At 38.8% G+C, this 19,914-nt stretch overlaps 1 protein-coding gene across 3 annotated transcripts; it reads left to right on the forward strand.

Annotated features, from left to right (window-relative positions):
* The first annotated feature begins 882 nt into the window (after nucleotides 1–882).
* On the forward strand, nucleotides 883–19,647 carry prkcbp1l (protein kinase C binding protein 1, like). 3 transcript variants are annotated; one of them, XM_043224957.1, is made up of 20 exons: nucleotides 883–1,064; nucleotides 5,699–5,769; nucleotides 6,203–6,363; nucleotides 8,090–8,311; nucleotides 9,656–9,769; nucleotides 9,887–9,979; nucleotides 10,171–10,258; nucleotides 10,342–10,397; nucleotides 10,874–10,951; nucleotides 11,060–11,175; nucleotides 12,021–12,493; nucleotides 12,585–12,692; nucleotides 12,795–12,944; nucleotides 14,492–15,016; nucleotides 15,515–15,922; nucleotides 16,890–17,020; nucleotides 17,232–17,312; nucleotides 17,476–17,554; nucleotides 17,759–17,998; nucleotides 18,715–19,647. In XM_043224957.1, exons 1-20 carry the CDS (start codon nucleotides 1,051–1,053, stop codon nucleotides 18,891–18,893), a joined length of 3,387 nt encoding a protein of 1,128 aa, XP_043080892.1. In that variant the 5' UTR covers nucleotides 883–1,050; the 3' UTR covers nucleotides 18,894–19,647. The 3 variants fall into 3 exon arrangements, with proteins under 3 accessions (XP_043080892.1, XP_043080894.1, XP_043080893.1); XM_043224959.1 differs by having other exon boundaries at nucleotides 8,168–8,311; XM_043224958.1 differs by lacking the exon at nucleotides 883–1,064 and adding an exon at nucleotides 3,105–3,662.
* Nucleotides 19,648–19,914: the final 267 nt, after the last annotated feature.

Raw genomic sequence — 19,914 nt, forward strand, 5'->3', positions numbered from 1 at the left:
CTAATCCCACAATGACTGTCAGGCAGAAGTCTGTTCCCTGTCTCTCCAGTAGATGTCAGTGTTGTGTTAATGTCACAGAGCAGGCGACACTGTTTGCGGCCTAGTGGAAGAGTTTGCTCTAAAGGCCTAAACACATTCTTACTAATATTACTAACACAGAGGCACATTAAAATGTATCATTGTCTTCATGCGGTTTGGAGGATTTACCTTTAGTAGCACCAATATTGCCATAAATCTGCATCTGCCTACCTCTTCTACTTTGTGAATATGGTCAGATATATTTTTATGATATACGTTTTTTCTAATAAAACAGTTTTCACTGAGTAAAATGAATAGTTTTTTAGGGCTTCGGGTTTTAGTCAAAGTAATCCGTTTTGTAACTTCACTCATTATGTAACGTCTAAGTGTATTTCACTCAGATTCGCACTGTTTACACACATAAAAGTGGCACGGCGCATAGATTTTTCTCGTTTTAGGTGAAATATCGCGTCTGCTTTACATATTGCTCAAGAACGGGTGGCAGCTCAAGCACAGGAAGTCATGGTGGCTGCACTATTTTTGCTCAGGGCTCATTTTCACTAAAGGAGTGTCTCCTATTTCTCAACCGGCTCCGGCGGGGGGAGGGATTAAACAAAGGCCTACGGCTCCACACGGACTCGAGGCAAACAAAAGAGCTTTGACGGCACAATCCCAGCAAATTTCCACCGCATCCGCGGCCGGGCGGCGTTCGGCTGCCATTTCGCAGCGGCTCTGCGCAAAGCGAGCTGGTTTTTCGAGCGAGTGAGGCCTAGTTCTCTCTCTCCCTCTCCTCTGTGCTCTTTCCCGCACTCACTGCTGATCCTGCCAGTGCCGAACAAAGATAATTACTCAGGAAGCGCTTCGGCCAATCAGACGAGGCCTTACATCCTGCTAGTGGGAGGGCAGCCAGTCACGGCCCTGCTCTGATCAGACAGGCCTGAGCTCTGAGTGTGGAGAGGAGAGCCCTCCCTTGTCTAAAGGCTGAGGCTGTCCTCCATGTTTTATAAGTATTGACATTACACTGTTTCAGCCATGCATCCACAGAGGTAAGCCTGATGTTTTCTTACGTCTGTCCTTTCTCGTCATTGTACTGTTTTCATCCACTGCTAACACTGTGAATTGCAGATTTGATTCTCCAGTGACTGGGGGAGGCCTAGCAAAGGCCTGTGCCTCAGAAAAACAGGGCAGAGGAGGAAGGAGGTGGGGGAGAGGGCCAGAGAAGGGGGGTCAGGCTCTCTCCCTCTCGCTCTCCTGAGCTTTGGCCCGTGTGCTGCTCGGTCACATGGTTTACACGGCAGACGAAGTCAGCTATCACTCATTGCTGTGCTGACAAACAGCTCAGTGACAGTCATTTCTGGATATGTTGGGCCCTCTGTTGATCTGCCCCACGTAGGGGGTGGAGGATCAGGGGGGTGGGGTGCTCGGGTGATGTACTTTTTGTAAGCTGATTGCCTGTCCCATTGTCTGTTTGTGTCACAAGCCACGCCATAGAAAATGGAGGCATCTGTTAGGGCCTTATTAGAGAGCCGAGAGCCCCAGCTGTGGTCATTTTGCACAGGGGCAGGATGGGTAATTCAGGACGTGAGCTACCAATGAGGGGCGGAGAGATGAAACATTTTTATATATAAATTTCATTTTTCAGTGGCAGCCGTGTTTGTTTTATAGTTTCAGGGTTACATTTTTAGCTTCGTTTGATGACATTCTAGTCTTCATTTAGTCTGTGGTTTTTCTGTGCTGCTTCTGAACACATCCTTAAGAGAACAATCGGTCTACCTGGGTATTTGCATTTTTGCTAGTATTTTCAGTCATATTGTGAGTGTATGAGTTTAAAAGTAGTCAGAAATAGTTTTTTTCATACGCATATATGGCTTTTTTTTTAACTTGTACAAGGATTTGATGATTTATACAAATCATCGTATGGAAAAGAGGAAATATATTTTTTCCTTAGGCCACTAATCAGCGTACATACACTGTGTCAGGCAGTCATGTGGCTGATCCGCTTTCATTTTCTTTATGAGCAGATGTTTTTACAAAGGTAGCATTTCTGCCGCTAAAATATTTAGAAATATAAAAGTAAAATACTGAATTTGGTTTCTTTGAAGAAACAAACCGATTATTGTCATAGAACGGCCTACGGTGTGAAACGCCGCTTTTAAAAAGGCCATTTGGATGATATTTACATATTATTCATCTCCTTTACGTTTCTTCAGAGATTTATGTTGAAGTTAACAATAAAATAGCGCTGGCACACACACACAGCTGCTCCCAAAGACAAAACAAGTGAGCGCAAACCACACGAGACCAAAAGCCTCCTGACGCGTTCCCAAAGGATCCTTGGCCTTTCTAATGATATTTATGGCTGCGTTTCAAAAAAAACCCCATCCAATACGTATCACGTTTCACCTGTTTATCAACAACAAATGGCTTGGAAGTTAGTTGTTGTAATTATGAACAATTAATTTAATTGCAGTCACAATACGGATCTTTATATATCGCTAGCCGAGCTACTCTTTATGGGAAAATGACTGGGGGGTTTTACGTCGGTAAGGCACAGCTCGAGGTTTGTGTTCCCAGGGAGATTACGCCACTGCGATTGGGATTCTTGTCAAGGAAACAACGTTATAAAGGATTGTGGCGATTGGCTTCGTGCCATTCGGAGGAAATGACCGGCAGTGCTCTGACGAGGCTATTCTGCCTGCTTTATATCAGCAAAGAGCAACAGAAGAAGTCGAATCGTATCGACATCCGTAACAGGAAACAACTGTGTGCTTGTGAAGTCACCGCTTGCCCTTGAAACGATTCACAAAGTCACCATGAGCCCCAAAAGCTGCTCTTTGTAGCAGCTCGAGATTGCAATCTAGGTTTGCGAAACGTTTTGCTTGCGTGTTGATGCTCAAGTGCATTAACGCTTCACTTGTTTTTCTCAGCCGTGGCTCTTGAGACTGACCTATATGCACGGGTTTCTCTCGTTCTCCCTGTTTACTGTAAGCTCCTGTGCCATGGACGTGCCAGAGCCCGCGTCTCTGGCCTAGAGGGAGGGGGGAAGGGGAGCTCGAGCAGAGCGGTGGGGGAAGGGAGGCACTCTCATTTCCTGCGAAGAGAGAAAAAAAAGACCTCGGCTCACTCTCTGACCAGTTATCTCCACATTCACAGCTGCCTTTCTCTTTATTTGGTCTGTTTGCGAGGACCTCTGATTGTCTCTCTGCTCAGATCGTTCTGGAAGACCCGGGTTTGGAGGCCGGTTTGCTTGCAGGGCTGTAGTTTTCTTCCTCTTCATTGGATCAGCTTCAGGACTTCCTGTTTCTTTGATTTCAGTGTAGAGATCTGGATCTTCAGCCACGCAGTTGGCTTGACATTATTTGACCTTTCTGAAGCGAGCAGGAACAGAGAGGCCCGGTGGATGGGAGTTTTTTGACGTGACGTGGCCATAATGTGACATAACATCCATGCGGCTCCTTTCGGCCTCGCATTAAAGTCAAAAATGGAGGCCCTGGGCTACATGCTTAGATGTGCATTTCCCACCTCAGACATTGCATGTCTTATTTAGGATATTCTTTATTCTCCAGACTATTGCCATTATTGTCATTTCTGACATACTGCTTATGATTTTTACGAACAACCTGGAATATTTTCTTGGGAGAAAGGTGAGTTTTATTGGTCGCCACAAAGGATTATGTGCCATTTTGGATTTATTCGATGAATTTTCCTGTCTGTCGTCCTCTTGGAGGAGGTCTCTGAATATATCAACGGTGAAAGTACATGGATTATTTTCCTACGATGTCAAGCCGTGGCCCGTCAATGAGAATTAGTGAAAGACTAAGGCCTCATTGTGGCCTGATGATCAGTCCTCTCAATTGTGCTCGTCGTTCTCAACATTGGTCCTAATCCTGACCTCATGTAATGGAGACCCGTTGCCAGCTTCTAATCTTTTCTGGTCTTTTCTTTTGTACAAAGACCGGGATCAAGGCCTCGTCGATGTAGGATTGTGTTCGTGCCGTTGGCCTTGTACCGCCTCTTCTCTTTCGCCTGTCATTTACGAGCTTCTTTTTGGTACCCGCCATTTCCGTTCTACTCTTGCGGTTGAGAAGGTTTTCAGTGATTGACCGACCGTGCTGGGTTTCCCATGGATGGGGTGAATAAGGCCTCATTGTGGTCAATATACATGTGGTTGAGCGTTAAGTAGAGTATTCACATCTGTTTGCTGTTGTTTAAATCTTCACCTTATTCGTTTATTTCGATTAACTCTTCTTTATTGTTAAATTAATCTGATCAGAAACATTTATCACTAAATGCATTGCATGTATTTTGTTACCTCAGTCTTAGATTTTACATTTGATCAGATGATAATGTTAAATGGTTGATACTTGAAGATATCAAGATACTTGAACGGAACAATTTATTATAGAAATCTTTCTTAAAACTGTCGTATTGAGCACGTAAGACTTGTGTGATTTGCGCCAAATTTTTGGGTAGTCTTGTTCAATGAATTCTCACTGATTAGTAATACCACTTCACAAAACAAAGCAATGTAAAAAATGTAAACTCCACTGACCAAAATTTTCATCATTATAGGTTAGGCTACTCTTGGCTGGTTAAACGGCATTTACACTGACCGTTATTAAATCATTGGAGTTCTTTCTCTGCTGTTTTAGTCGTTTCTTTTCTGCAGCAGTATTCAAATGTATCGCGTGGCGAATCACTCCTACTGGTAGTTGCTGTTTATTTGCGTAAACCTTTTTTCTCATAAGACTAGAAATTGCCAGTGCTCTGAAAATGATTTTTCAAAATGGCATCTTTTTAAATACCAACTTTTTTTTATGGCGTTCACTCGTTTTGTTGACTTCGTTTAGTGACTCAGGGCATTGTGTTGTAGTGCGGGTCTTTTTTAAAGCCTGCATCAATTTATTTCCTGAGCGAATAACAAAAATGTATCAGTGTGAAGGAATTTTTCTTTTTGCACATTGTGTGAAGGATTTCGAAACAACACAGTGTTTTATTTTCACTTCTTGTTGTTAAAATTCCTTACAAATGAAGTCTTCTTTTCATTTGTTTTTGCTAAGCTATATGCAAAAAAAGCATACTACTAATGTCAGCTGTACATTTTTTTTTTTTATCCTTTATAGGCCACAATCTGAATGTATCCGTGTCAGTAGCCGATGATGTTTTAGTACCGATTACGCTTGAACTTGGATGAGGCCAAATCCTCTCAGACAAGAAGTAGACTAATGAGACTGATTTAAAGACACTCTCCAGTGCTCAGCAGACGTCTACTTCATAATCCCTTGTGTGAGTGGACCTGTTCACGGTGGTATTCCCCACGAACATGTTTGCTTCGTTTGAAGGAGGTGCTGATCTATTACTAGACACAGAGAGAGAGAGTTTACGCCTCGCACATCTCGATCAGACGAGTTTCCCTCGGAAGGTTAAACGGCTTAATATCTTCTTGTAAATTCGCTCTACAGGCCCATGATTGGTTACAGCACAGTTCAGGCAAAGCAATACTCATGCAAGGGTCTCCTCGCACAAGCAAAAATGCTTCAGATGTGGAATGGAGGACGATTGCTATGAACAACAACAACATAACTCTGGAGATTAGATTACATCACCCAAGTCTTTTATCTCAGGGGGAGACCTCATGAGATTTCAGTGTCTTATTCCAGCGTTTTCTTTCTTCATTTAGTTTGGCTGTGGAGGAAATAAAGACGGAGTCTGATGCGGTTGATGGGATGGAGGTGCCCATGCCACCCAAAGGTATTTTTTTCTTTGATTCTAACGTGCCTCTTTCGCTTCAGCTTCTCGGTTCACGCTTTAATCTTACATAACAGACTCTAAAAATAGATTCAGATTGTGAGAGTACGGTTCTTCAGCTGAAATGCATGAAAAAGCAAGTCAGTCTGTGCCACATCAAATGTGGCGGGCGACCTAATTTTCTCTTTCATTATGCTGACTGATTGCTGCTATCTGCTGATTCGTGTTAGTAGGTTAGCCAGGCGTTCGATACGACGTCTTTTGTTTTATTTTTGAAGATGTGCATAAAAGGCAACCCTCTTTGTGCATGTGGAGGTCAGTGGTGGTTTGTGTTGTCGATGCTTTGAAAGGTCACAATCAAGGGCCCAGCTGGGTGAGGTGTTGTATTATCCATGTGGCTTTGCATAATAAGGCAGCTGTGGTTTTTTTTCATCAGCGGCCCCTGATCTAGGATCAGCGGAGCAGGCACTGGCTGCACAGAAGAGGAAAGCACCCAGTCCTCCACATTCCTCAAACGGACACTCTCCTTCTGACACGTCACCCAGTCCCACAAAGAAGAAGAAGAAACCGGGATTAGTCAGCAACAATAAAGACCAAGTATGTTCCCTCCTAGGCTACCCTCTTATGCTGATGCCCTTTTGTTGAATCTGAATTGGTTTGAGCTGAGAATCCCTGTTCAAATGAATTTAAAAACATTTGTAGTATCCAAAACAGACTTTTGGTTTGTAAGTCAAACTTTTGTCTCTTCCTGTGTCCTTTTACATTTTCCTGCATTTTTCTATTCAAACGGCCAATCAAGATTGATTGTGGCTTGTTAATGTGTTTTTGATTTTCATTTATATTGATTGGGCAGTTTTTAATGATAAAACACTGGTCACTGAAAGGGTCGAATGCTTTTATTGATTTGCATGAACAAAGTCGACCCCTTGTGGGGATTTATGTTCTACAGGGTGGCCTCAAAAAGCATTTGGACAGCTCAGGCATATTTAAAGGATGTAGTTCACCCCAAAACAAAAATGCAGTCGTTTACTTGCCCCGCTGTTTTTCTAAATATTATTTTCTTCAGTGGAAAATTTTTGTCCAATGAAAGTGAATGGGTTCCAAACAACATTGGACGAAATATGGACAAAAATACTTATTTTTTTAATGTTCCGCATAAGAAATAACGTCAGAAAGGTTGAGAAAGAGACGAGGGTCAATAAATGCAGACAGAATTTTAAGGTAAAATAATACACAATAGAATATTTATTATTACATCATAAAATAAATGTACCAAAGCATTCAAAGATATTTTGATGTTTTTGAAAAAAGACATCCTCAGCAAGTTTTATAAAATTTGTGGAAACATTTTTTTTGTATTATTTGAGTAAAGATCAAAAGAGCAACATGTATTTGGAATAGAAATCTAGAAATGGATAGAAATGGCACATAATGTGACGTAACATTTGATCGATGTAATGTATCACTGCTAAAAGTATTTACTTTAACCCCATTTTTTTAAAGTATATATACTTGCACCTGTGGTTTGCAGCTGGTTAATGTCACTGCAAAAATAGCTTAAAGGGAAGTTAAATCTGTTGCTTTCGTTATTAATCATTTGTTTGCAGACGGCACATTTTTAAATGGTTACTCATGTGTCCAAATGCTTCTTCATGGGCCCCTGTATGTTCACTTTGTTACAGCTAAAGGTCAAGTGCACTGATTTTAATGAATGCTGTGCTGTATTTGTGGTGGTGTGGTGCAATGCATATGAATAATGTTTCATGAAAGATGCCAAGTGTGGATTTGCTTTAACTCTAAGCACATTTATATTAATATATATATATATATATATATATATATATATATATATATATATATATATATATATATATATATATATATATATATATATATTATTTTTTTTATTTTTTTTCCGTATGATTTTTGATACCTTTATCGATATTGAAACTAATTATTATCTCACAGTTGAACAAATCTATTTCTATTAAGTATATTTTCCCCCTGTCTAATCTGTATTTGGCATCCAATGGTAATTTAGGATTTCGTTCAATTCACTTTGGTTCGAAACACACTTGATCTCAGACACCACGTGTTTTTTTGGGGGTTTTTTTTAGATCACACATGGGTCATGACGTGTGTTTATAGAACTGTTAAATGAAATCCTACAGTGTCTTCCCAGTGTGCCGCTTATGACCCAGTGGTCATGTGACTGCTTACCTGTCCGTGCTTGATTTATTGCAGTGCCTTGCTACGTTTCCCCTGCGAGTGTTGTGGCTTGTGATTTGACCCCTTTGCCCTGTCTCTCTTGCCTGCATTTCAGTGTGAGCTAAGACATGGTCCCTTTTACTATGTCAAGCAGCCCGCACTCACCACAGACCCTGTTGATGTTGTACCGCAGGACGGGCGGAATGACTTCTACTGCTGGGTGTGTCACCGCGAGGGCCAGGTGCTCTGCTGTGAGCTCTGCCCGCGCGTCTACCACGCCAAGTGCCTCAAACTGGCCGCTGAGCCTGAGGGCGACTGGTTCTGTCCAGAGTGTGAGGTACTGACAACTGTACGCTGTGTGTCGTTATGTCACGCCGTGGAGCTGTCCTTCTGGCGGTTTAAAAATGCTCAGAACTAAATAGCAATAAATACTGGCCATAACCAGGCAAATGGAAACTTGAGATCCGTTCCAAAACCTAGAGAGCTGCCTACTTGTTTTGTGGCAGAGGCACAGTTCTGATGTGAAGGATGTTTCAAAAAGCCAAAATTGTTCGGCTAAAAACTAAAATGGTTATTTGATCACTCTTACGTCATTTCAAAACTGTAGACCAGTCTTCTTAATGTTAAAAATAAAACAAAAATAAAGCTTGAAATAAAACAAGTGGAAAGTACATTTACTAAAACTAACATGTAAAAAAGTACATAAAAATTAAATACTAAATCTTCAACTAAAATTTAAATATTACTGTTAAATTATGTAAATAGTATTAAAATAACATACTGACATTCTGCTGTGACACATGAATGATATTTTGATAAATGTCTGATATAATGGAAGTCAGGGGGCTCAAATGTTGTCTGACCCCAATGTTTTTCAGAATATATCCCTTTGTGTTCCCGAAATGTAAACTATCCCTTTAAAGATTAATCGTTTTGCACAAAACATTGCAGTATCTTGGAGAATCCTTCGGTTTTTTTTTTCTTTCTTTTTTTAATCCAGAATAGCTAATAAATTAACATCGGTGTTGATTTAAAAGTTGTTTACCGGTATGTTGACCACTATTTGAGCATATTAATTTTATATTTTTTCACTTATCGTGTTGTTAAGTATCAGTATTGTGTTATTAGCTTAGCGACATGCTAACCTTAAATTAATTGAGGCGAATGTCGCAAACATTTTATTTATTTAAACATTATTATTTATATATTTATGTTTACATCTGCTTTTGAATTGTGAGGTTATTTAGCAATTAAGACGCTGTCTAGGCAGTAGACACAAGCTTACTCGTTTCTGGAAGTGTGACATAAATGTGCTTCACTACTCCTTACTTCAGAGTTTTAAGCTTCCGTTTGGACTAGAATCAACTAGACCATTAAGAAACTAGTTAAACGGGTTGAATGTGTTATGTATGGGTTTAGGTATTTGCTCTGATAACAGTTAACCTTGCTAACATTTTAACAAATTTGTTTAAAATCTTAAATACAAATCAGTTTATTCTGTTACAAGTAATGTTTAAACCAAAAATGCGTTTTTACACCTATATACATTTTCATTATATGAAGTTAAATAGACTGTAACTGAATCACCGGTCACTTGAGACTGTTTGGGGATACATGAATGATTATGAACTGTAATGCTTGTGATTTATTAATATAGTAGTCATTTCGCTCTCTGCTTCAGAAAATAACGGTGGCTGAGTGCATAGAGACTCAGAGTAAAGCTATGACCATGCTGAACCTGGAGCAGCTGTCCTACTTGCTGAAGTTTGCTTTGCAGAAAATGAAACAGCCAGGGGTAAGTCTCACAATACCCTTACAATTTATTTCATTACTCCATTGTTTAATTTTGATGGCCTCAGTTTTAATGTGATTAGGTTACATCGATAACCATTACGGTTGTTTTATCTTGCAGACCGAACCGTTTCAGAAGCCAGTGTCACTAGAACAGCACCCGGATTATGCCGAGTATATATTTCACCCCATGGACCTGTGCACCCTAGAGAAGGTAGATCAGACCAAGCTTTCTGTATTACATCTGTATTACTAGTGTCCAAGTGGTGATTTTATATATCTGTTGTTTAGTCATGCAAAACCTAAGAAGCTTCTTGATCTTTAAAAGTTAGATCGAGGACAGTGTATGTGCAAAAAGGTAAAAAAAAAAAATAATAATGTAACCTGAGAAATATGTTTCTGTAGAATATCAAGAAGAAAATGTACGGTTGCACGGAAGCATTTCTGGCGGACGTGAAGTGGATTCTACACAACTGTATCATTTATAACGGAGGTTAGTGCCGGCCTCTGAAATCAGTGAGCGTGTATCCTGACTCATATCTGAAGATTCATGAAGTTTCATTGGCTCTGTTTCAGGTAACCATAAGCTAACGGCAACTGCTAAAGTTATTGTCAAGATCTGTGAACATGAGGTGAGTACTATAATCCTTACAATATATAAAGCAGGTTATACAATTGATTACGGTTCAGAGGTTTGAGTTTGTAAGATTTATTTAAGGTTGAAAAAGTCTCTCTATGCTCAGAAATACTGCATTTATTTGATGAAAAAAAAAATACAGTAAACCAGCTGCTATTGCAGTGTGAACTTACTACAGTTTGAATATATAGTGTATAGTATAATATAGTCAGGGCAAAGCTGACTTTTCAATACAGACTGCAATACATTTTTTTTTTTGGATAAACAGAATGTCTGAAATAATAGCATTCGAACTTTAATGCCGTTACTGTTGGTTTTTATTAAATCGATGCATTCTTGCTGGAAAAAAGCATTAAATTGTTTCAGATAAGTCCCAAACATTTGATTGGCAGGTTATGTATAATTGTACAAATTTATTTTTGTAAAGCTGGTTCTAGGAAAAAAATGACAATATTAATAAATCATCCACAGATGAATGAAATTGAGGTTTGTCCAGAGTGCTACTTGTCTGCCTGTCAGAAGAGGGACAACTGGTTCTGTGAACCTTGTGTAAGAGGATGACCTTTTTAAAATCATTTTGTGTTATTATTATTTTTTTTAAACACTGGTTAATTATCCGGGCTGTATTTGATGGTCATATTTGTTGTTTTCATGTAGTCTCAGCCTCATCCTTTAGTGTGGGCCAAACTAAAAGGTTTTCCCTTCTGGCCGGCTAAAGCCCTGAGGGACAAGGACGGTCAGGTGGACGCACGCTTCTTTGGCCAGCATGACAGGTGAGTCTGGTGAACTGTCAATGACATTTACAAAATATAAAAATATATAAACAACAACATCCAGCAAATCAAATCTAATCTAAATCGAGTTCTAATTTTGACTGCAATTGCTACAATGCGTCTAGTCTGTATAGATTTACATTTTTAAAAATGGGTTGACTTTACTGCTATTGTATTAGAAGAAATAAAAAAAGGTAATAATTTCAGACAAAAATTTCTGAGAAATTGCATCAATCTCAAAAATATCATGAAAAAGTTTCAGTTAAAAGAAAAAGTTCACCCAAAAAGGAAAACTCACTCATTTAATTACCCTAATGTCATTCTAAAGCCGTAAGACCTTCCTTCTTCTTCGATACACAATATATTTTTGATAAAATCTGAGCGCTTTCTGACCCTCTCTTAAACAGCAATGCAATTAAAACAAACAAGGTCAAGAAATGTAGTAAGGAGATCAGTAAAATAGTCCATGTGTCATCCCCATAAGTGCAACCATAAGTTTACAAAGCTACAAGAATAATTTGTGTGCGATGAAAACAGAAATAACATCTTTATTCAATTATTTGTCTGCTCTGCTTCACTCTGGTGCCATTTTTGGAGGGTCAGAGAGCTCACAGAACTGATCAAAATTCATCAAAAATCTTTATTTGTGTTTCAAAGATGAACGAAGAATTTAAATTTTTAAGTGAACTCAATATTTGTATGTAGGCATACATTCCAGTTTGTCAATCATTTGTAATGCTGAGTGTATCTAGGACTTGTGATACTCACAGCAACATGGACTTTTACTGCCATATACAATTTTTAAATGCATTAAAATACGTACCTGCCCCTCATTTGCCTTTCAGAGCCTGGGTGCCCATAAACAACTGTTACCTCATGTCTAAGGAGATCCCCTTCTCTGTGAAGAAGACCAAAAGCATCTTCAATAGCGCCATGCAGGAAATGGAGGTCTATGTGGAAAACGTGCGCAAGAAATACGGCGTGTTCAACTACGCCCCGTTCCGGACACCTTACACACCCAACAACCAATTCCAAATGCTGCAAGACCCTAATAACCCTAAAAAAGGCACGGTGAAGCCTGAGAAACAGGACAAAGTCAAGTTCAGCTTCGACATGACCGCATCTCCCAAGATGCTCTTGAGCAAGTCGGTGATGTCAGGAGGGGCGGGGCGGCGGATCTCCGTGACAGAAGTGCCCAGATCACCAATGAGTACCAACTCTTCGGTCCACACGGGGTCAGACCTCGAGCAGGACGAGCGAGGGGCGAGAGTGTCATCGAGTCACTATAGCGGCGGTGAAGACTCTATGGATTATACAGGTGATTCATCCGATTTAATGCCTTCGAATGGGAAGTGATTGGTTTTATGATTAATATGGGTTTTATTAAAGCTTTAAAGTTTGGCCCACAGCGTCTCCTGCGTCTCTAAAGACTAGCAACAGCCCCAAGCCTCTTCTGCCCACGCCGGTCAAACAGGAGAGGAGTTCAGGCACTGGAGGCATCCTCAACCTCAATCTGGGTGAGTCTCAAATCAAGCTGTGGCCCACAGAACTGACCGCTGCACTCTGATCCGATATTTATCTTTGTTTGTTGAATATTTGTGATTGATGTATTCTCTCAGATCGCGTTAAAGCCGAAATGGACCTGAAGGAGTTGAGTGAGAGTGTACTACAGCAGCAGCAGCAGCAAGGGACGTCGGTTCTCCTCACCTCTCCCAAAAAACCTACTAGGAGTTTGGATAAAACTATAGAGAGCTGCAAAGCTCAGCTGGGTAATTAACACGTGCGCGCACGCAAATATTGACACAATATTACAGTATTTGGTTTTGAGCAGCAAAATGAATACTATATGAACAGGGTTTCAGAATTAAGCTGAGAATTTGTTTTTAATTATTCACCCTCATGTTGTTCCATAGCCATAAGATGTTTGTTCGTCTTCAGAACCCAAATTAAGATATTACTGATAAAATCCAAGATCTTTCTGACCCTGCAAAAACAGCAATTGAACTACAACGATCAAGGCCAAGAAAGGTAGCGAGGAAATGATTAAAATAGTCCATGTGACACCAGGAGTTCAACCTTAATGTTTTGAAGCTACGAAAATATTTAGTGCACGTCCCTTTAATTTAAAAACAAATTACTCTTATATAGTAAGTGTATTATTAACATAAAAGGGGAAAGCTCATCAAAAGTATTTTTAATTTGGCTTGAAAGCTTTTTTATATAAATATATATTTATATATATATATATATATATATATATATATATATATATATATATATATATATATATATATATATATATATATATATATATATATACATACAGGCCTTATAGACAGATGGACTAATAGGTTTATAAATCAGACTAGAAGAAATCTTAATTTCCCAGAATGCCATTAACTGCCCATAAAAGTCTTAAAATTGTACCCTTTAATTCCTCATTCCAATTCATATGCCAGTTTAACTTCCTGTTAATTTTAAGCAACTCGGTTCAAATTCCAACTCATGAATTGAAAGGGAGCCAGTTCTTTTAATTCTACACTTTGCAGAACCTTAACTTTCTTTTTATGAGACAATAAACTACACTTACAACTCCCATAAAGCACTGTGAATGATAATCTAATCTGTCTTTGGTTTTTGGTGTAGTTTTATTGAGTTATCAGAAAGCACTACTACTGCCTTTATTCTTAACCATACATAATTCTGTATAGATTAGCAGCTCATTGATAGCTAGCAATTTAAATTGCTAGTTGATTAGACAATAAATTGTACCTTTTGATATACTAAACTGATATAGTCTGCTAAATTCTAGGAAAAATCTATTTTGTGCTTAAAGAGCTTTAATTGTGCAGCAGTAATGCTGAAGTCCAGATAAAATACACTGAAGTATATTTGATTGTGCTAAAGTGGAGCTATTGCAAGTATACTTCAGGCTCACTTTAAATATCTTGCATTTAAAGACTGATATTATGAAGAGATCATACTATCCTTAATAATAGTGATATTAAAACACATTTTAGGCTTAATAGTAATACTCTATTTAGCTGAAGTTATGTAGGCATCCAGCAAATATTACTTCGATTTAGATCTTGTACTTCACAGGGAATAGAAAACTGTTAGTTCTAATAATAATAATCGCAATAGTACAAATATTTCTGATCAAATATATGGAGGATAGGTGAGCATAAAAAAGTTTTTCAAAACAACTTTATCAACCCTAACTTTGTGAACAGTGTTGCATGTATGAAACCCTGCTTTTGAGGTTATGCGGTCTGTCAAATTACAACTAAAAAGAACTTCTCTTCTGTATGCACAGGAATCAACGAGATCTCAGATGATGTGTGCCACGGTGTTGAGCACAGTGACTCGGACGACTCTGACAAATCTGACTCCAGTGACAGTGAATATGTGTCTGAGGATGAACAGAAGCCCAAGAACACTAACCACAACAACAGTGTCCACAAAGACTCCAAAAAGAGACCCAGAACTCCATCCGCTCAAGGACAAGACCAAGACGATGCCCCATTGACAGCTGGAGGAACACCGGGTACAGACAAGAAATCCTCCGATCCCCAGACCAAAGAGAAGTTAAGTGTTGGTGGGGATAAAGACCCCCAGGAGAAGAGCAAACCCCAGCAGCAGAGCCAGAAGGAGAGGTCTCAGCCTGGGCAGGACAGTCGGCCTGCTGGATCAGAGCTGGATGTGGACTCTGACTCCGAGCGAGAGCTGGTGATTGATCTCGGTGAAGAACAAGGTGGGAGGGAAAAGAAGAAAGCCAAGAGAGAGACCCCGTCAGCCCCCACCTCCGCAACTAAAGATCAGACAGGCATTAAAACAGATGGTATGTACCTAACAGTTTAGATTTAGAAACCATCATTTTTAGAATTTAAATGCCCCTATTAAGGTCTGTGAAAGGTTCATATTTTGGTTTTGGGAGTCCCAAACAACAGGTTGATATGCATGCAAGGTCAAAAACACTTTCGTTTAACAATTAATTTTCTCAAACTCCCCCAGTGATTGGTCGATTTCTTTTAAAGCTACAAAAGCAGCACCTAGTGGCAAAGAATGAATTTGCATTTTCATTCAGACCAACGCAATAAGACCCACAATATGCTAACGTGTCATGTTGACTTCAGCGTGAAACAACTTGGGACTCGTTTTAAAAACGACTAATTTCAATGATTCTGAGTCAACACTTTCTTTTGAGAGGCAATAACTTTCTACATGGTGCACTTTAATATTTCAATCTGTTTTCATTCACTTAGAGCTGTGTTATAAAAGGTCATTTTCAAAGATCACTTCAATCTGAATCTTTATCTTTCTTCTTCTCTATGCCTAGGTAAAACTACCAGCACATCAGCTCCTTCGTCCACAGATAACACTTCAACGTCTTTAACTCCCTGTCCAAAAGATGCGGTCGCATCAGCGATCAAGCCTCCAGCCGCCGTCACTACTGCATCTACCACTGCCACCTCCACCTCAACTGTTCAAACCACGTCTGCTGTCCCAGTCGCTTCCAATGTGGTGAAAAAACAGCGCCCTCTGCTGCCTAAGGAGAGCACACAGCCGGCCCAGCGGCCTGCGACGTGGAACCCAGCTGGTGGTAAATTCCAGACGTCTCAGAAGGTGCAGAGACAGCAACAACGAGGTGAGACGGTTCCTCAGACTGTGGCCCAGAGCCAAGCGCAGCCCCAGACCTCCGCCAACAACTCCAGCACACGCTACCAGACCAGACAGTCCGTCAAAGGTAAATAAATGACACTGCAGAAATTGTCATTCACGTAAGATTTAAAATGTTGTATATTTTCCAAAATGTTCAAAAGTCTTTATTCAAACATGGCTCACTCTAGAAACATAAAAAATTGTTGAAACACTACTGCATATAGTTATAGTTTTATTTAATTTGATGTTATTAAATAGATGATAGATTGAGAATTATGACAAATATTAACAAAATATTACAGCTCTGATCTGTTAAATGCCCCTAGTTAAATCTATATAATCTATATAAATATACATGTACTTTTTTGAGAATAAAATAATCGAAAAATGCTTTTATTATAATTTTCTTTTTTAAATCTAGATTAATATATCATTAATTTTTTTTTTTTATTCATTTAAAAAAAAAAAAGTATATCTAAAACAAATAGATCTCTCCTGTGATATGCTACCCAGAGTACTTTGCTCTACAGAAATGACGTAAACAATGAGACCACTAGGTTTACTGGATGTTAGTGTCAGCACACAAAAAATCACACAATCATAGCGCGTATCCTGTCTATCCATGTTAATGACCATTTTAAATTATACTTACATATTTATTAAATTATAATATATTATTTTATGAGCGAAAAATAGCTTTCACCAACAAAAAAAAAATCTGTACAGTAGTGAACATCCGAAGAGGATCAAAACCTTCAACAAAGATGTCGTAAAACAGAAACAATACCCGTTCTCGTCTTAGGACAACTTTGATTAACGTTTTTGAAAGGTTGACTACTGTATATTAGAACTATACTAATATACTATACTGTACTTTACTTCCAAAAATGAATTCTGTTTTTAGCTTTTAGAAACAACAGATCCAACAACAACAATAACCCTAAAGGTTAAAACAAGTGTATTTTCTCTGGTGATTACATTATGCAGCTCAGTTTGTACTGAACCCATAATGTTGGTTCAGTGTGGCGTAAATCCTTTCTCCTGTTCACTAGCTGTTCAACACAAAGACACTTCACCTGTTAACATGGGCTCTGGTACATCCACTTCCTGTCTGACTGGAGACTTCCTCCCCCCTCCGGCCTCTGCCGATGTCGCCGCTGACATCGCCAAGTACACCACTAAGGCGAGCCAGATATTATTCAAGCAATCAGAAAATCATTTTAAAAATGTTATTTACATATTCAGTATATGCTTCATGTAAATTCATTATATGAAATTAATGACTTTTTTGGATAATTCTGCCGCTTGAACTATTATTACTTAAATCGTGCCTGAATATATATTTTTAAATTTATATATTTGACCGTTGTTTGTCTTTTCCATCGTAACAACAGATGATGGACGTGATCAAGGGAACAATGACAGAGATATACAATGATCTCTCTAAGAGCACAACAGGGAACACGATTGCAGAGGTTTGTGCTTTTATGCCATTTATGCTAGATTTCATATTAACGTTCATGATCATTCTCAATATGTATTTTATAAAAAAGTACATTTATAGGCTACAGGCTGGCAGATTGAAATTCTATAGTGGCGGTACTTTATAATTCTGATTCCCTGTGGATTCTGCCGCAGATCCGGCGGTTGCGGATCGAGATTGAGAAACTCCAGTGGCTGCATCAGCAGGAGCTGTCAGAGATGAAACATAACCTCGGTAACTCTCCTTTATGACTTACAATAGCTCTGCAAACTGCTTTGTGGTAGTTTTGTGATCGCAAATGCCCTCGTTATCCAATGCAGTGAATAGAACATTTACAGAGAACGGACCACTGAACTCCTTTCCTACGAGTTCTAGATGACCGAGCCAGAGCTTCAACCTCTGATGCATCATTATTATTATTATTATGTGTGCGTGTAGAGCTGACCATGGCTGAAATGAGGCAGAGTCTGGAGCAGGAGAGAGAGCGGCTGGTGTCGGAGGTGAAGAAACAGATGGAGATGGAGAAGCAGCAGGCGGTGGACGAGACCAAGAAGAAGCAGTGGTGTGCCAACTGCAAGAAAGAGGCCATTTTCTACTGCTGCTGGAACACAAGTTACTGTGACTACCCCTGCCAGCAGGCACACTGGCCCGAGCACATGAAGTCCTGCACACAGTCAGGTAATCTTACTCTTTTTCTGTTTTTGAACCATCGTCATGAAAGCTTTATATTGCACTGAAGATTCTTTATAATGGAATAACCAGTATGTTCTTTACACCAAATTGTTCTTTCAATGGCAATGCTATAAAAACCTGCTTTTTAGAAGATTTTTTTTTTTTTTCAAAGAGTGTACAACTTTTTACCAAAAGACCGTGAAATGGGCCACATTCAAATTTTATCGCCCAAAACTCATCGTGTCGATATACACTAAATCCATGACCACAACTCTGAATGGCTAATAGCATACTAACACACCACTTACACTGTTTCTGCAGTTTATATATAGTGTGTATGCTAGTCTATTATTAATTTTATTATTTAACTTTTTGTAGTATGATTAAAATATATTATTTGAGGGATTTTAAGGCTTTTTACATGAATAAAAAATACTAAATAACAAATTTTAACTTTAAACAGATAACTGAAAGTCATTGAATGGGTACTGTTTTATCATTTATGTATATATTTGTCTTTTTACAATTTTACTTAAAATTTAAGGGGTTTCTTTGAAGTGGTTGTCAAACTTTTGTAATTCGTGAATAAAAACATATATAATTTTTGCATTTCATTTTGGCCAAATAGGAAAAGGATAAAAGCCACAACAGTGTTTCTGTGCCTTTCCAAAATGGCATTTATTACTGAAAAAGTCGTGACTTTCTCTTTTTCATCTCCTCAGCCACGGCATCTCAGCAGGAAACCGAAGCAGAAGGCAGTTCAGACACAGCTGGAAAACCTGTAGGACAGTCCCCTAAAACCCAACCTTCACCGAGCGGAGAAAGAACATCACCCGCAAACCGAGGACCTTCCCCTCCCACGGACAACACTAAAGGCAGCTCCTCCGTGGCTGTCTCGTAACCCGAGCGTGATAAAATCTCTTTATCATCAGAACAGTGCCATTCAAAGAGAGTCAGATGTTAACACCAAAGGACATTGACTCGTTTCGAACAGACTGTTCCTTGTTCAGTGTAATCATGATACATGATATGGTGTCACTTCCTGTTCACTACATCCAACAATACATTAGGGCGATGCCTATAAACGTTTGATTCATTTCTACGTACATTTCGTATTTGAATTTGTGACTCGTTTAGTACAAAGACAGAAACACCCTTTGATATAAAATATGCAACTGTAAAACTGTTGTCCTTTTTTTATACATATCAACTTTTGTAAACTTCAGCAAATGTGTTTGATCAATATAATTTTTTTCTCTTAATGTGAAAGATGCACTTAGAAGTGCCTCTGAAAGAGTAAGTTCATTTTATCAAATGAAGAGCGTGTTTGTACAAGGTCAAAAACTTATGGAATATGATTGTTAGTACTAATGGATTGTCACTACGTTTTTTTTTGTTTGTTTGTTTGTTTTTGTTTTTTTTGAAAGATTCAAAGATTTAACTCTTTAATATCTTTCACCCGTGAAAGGCTTCTTGACAAACAAATAAACAAAAACGAGCAAAAGTCTAGAGGAGTAAAGGAAAAGATTATACTTATTGTGGGCATGTTTCTTTTTTTCTCTTGTCTTGTGGACTCTCTTGTTTACATACTGTAAATACAAAAGAATAAGCAGAGATGATATCTGTAAAAAAAATAAAGTCTTCATGAGACAAAATCTTTGGTGTTTTACACATTTGTGTCAAGAATAACTATGTATGCATTTGCATTACTGTAACACTTGTGGACAGTTCAACTTTGCTTCTCAGCATGTATATTAGCTGTTTATTAGTAGTTATGAAGCACATACTAATACATTATTTTTGCATGACTATATATAACAACTACTTTACTATTAATAAGCAGCAAATGTAGACTTCATTCAGACAAAAGTAATTGATAGTGCTAATTCATTCCCAAACTAAAGCGTGACTTCCCTTACATA

The sequence above is a fragment of the Puntigrus tetrazona genome, chromosome 23 (genome assembly GCF_018831695.1).
Source record: "Puntigrus tetrazona isolate hp1 chromosome 23, ASM1883169v1, whole genome shotgun sequence".
Lineage (NCBI taxonomy): Eukaryota > Metazoa > Chordata > Actinopteri > Cypriniformes > Cyprinidae > Puntigrus > Puntigrus tetrazona.

Coding starts and splice junctions, on each gene's coding strand:
- prkcbp1l (XM_043224957.1), top strand. Junction 15,923..16,889: donor GACCAGACAGTCCGTCAAAG/GTAAATAAATGA, acceptor CCTGTTCACTAG/CTGTTCAACACAAAGACACT. Junction 17,313..17,475: donor CAGGGAACACGATTGCAGAG/GTTTGTGCTTTT, acceptor ATTCTGCCGCAG/ATCCGGCGGTTGCGGATCGA.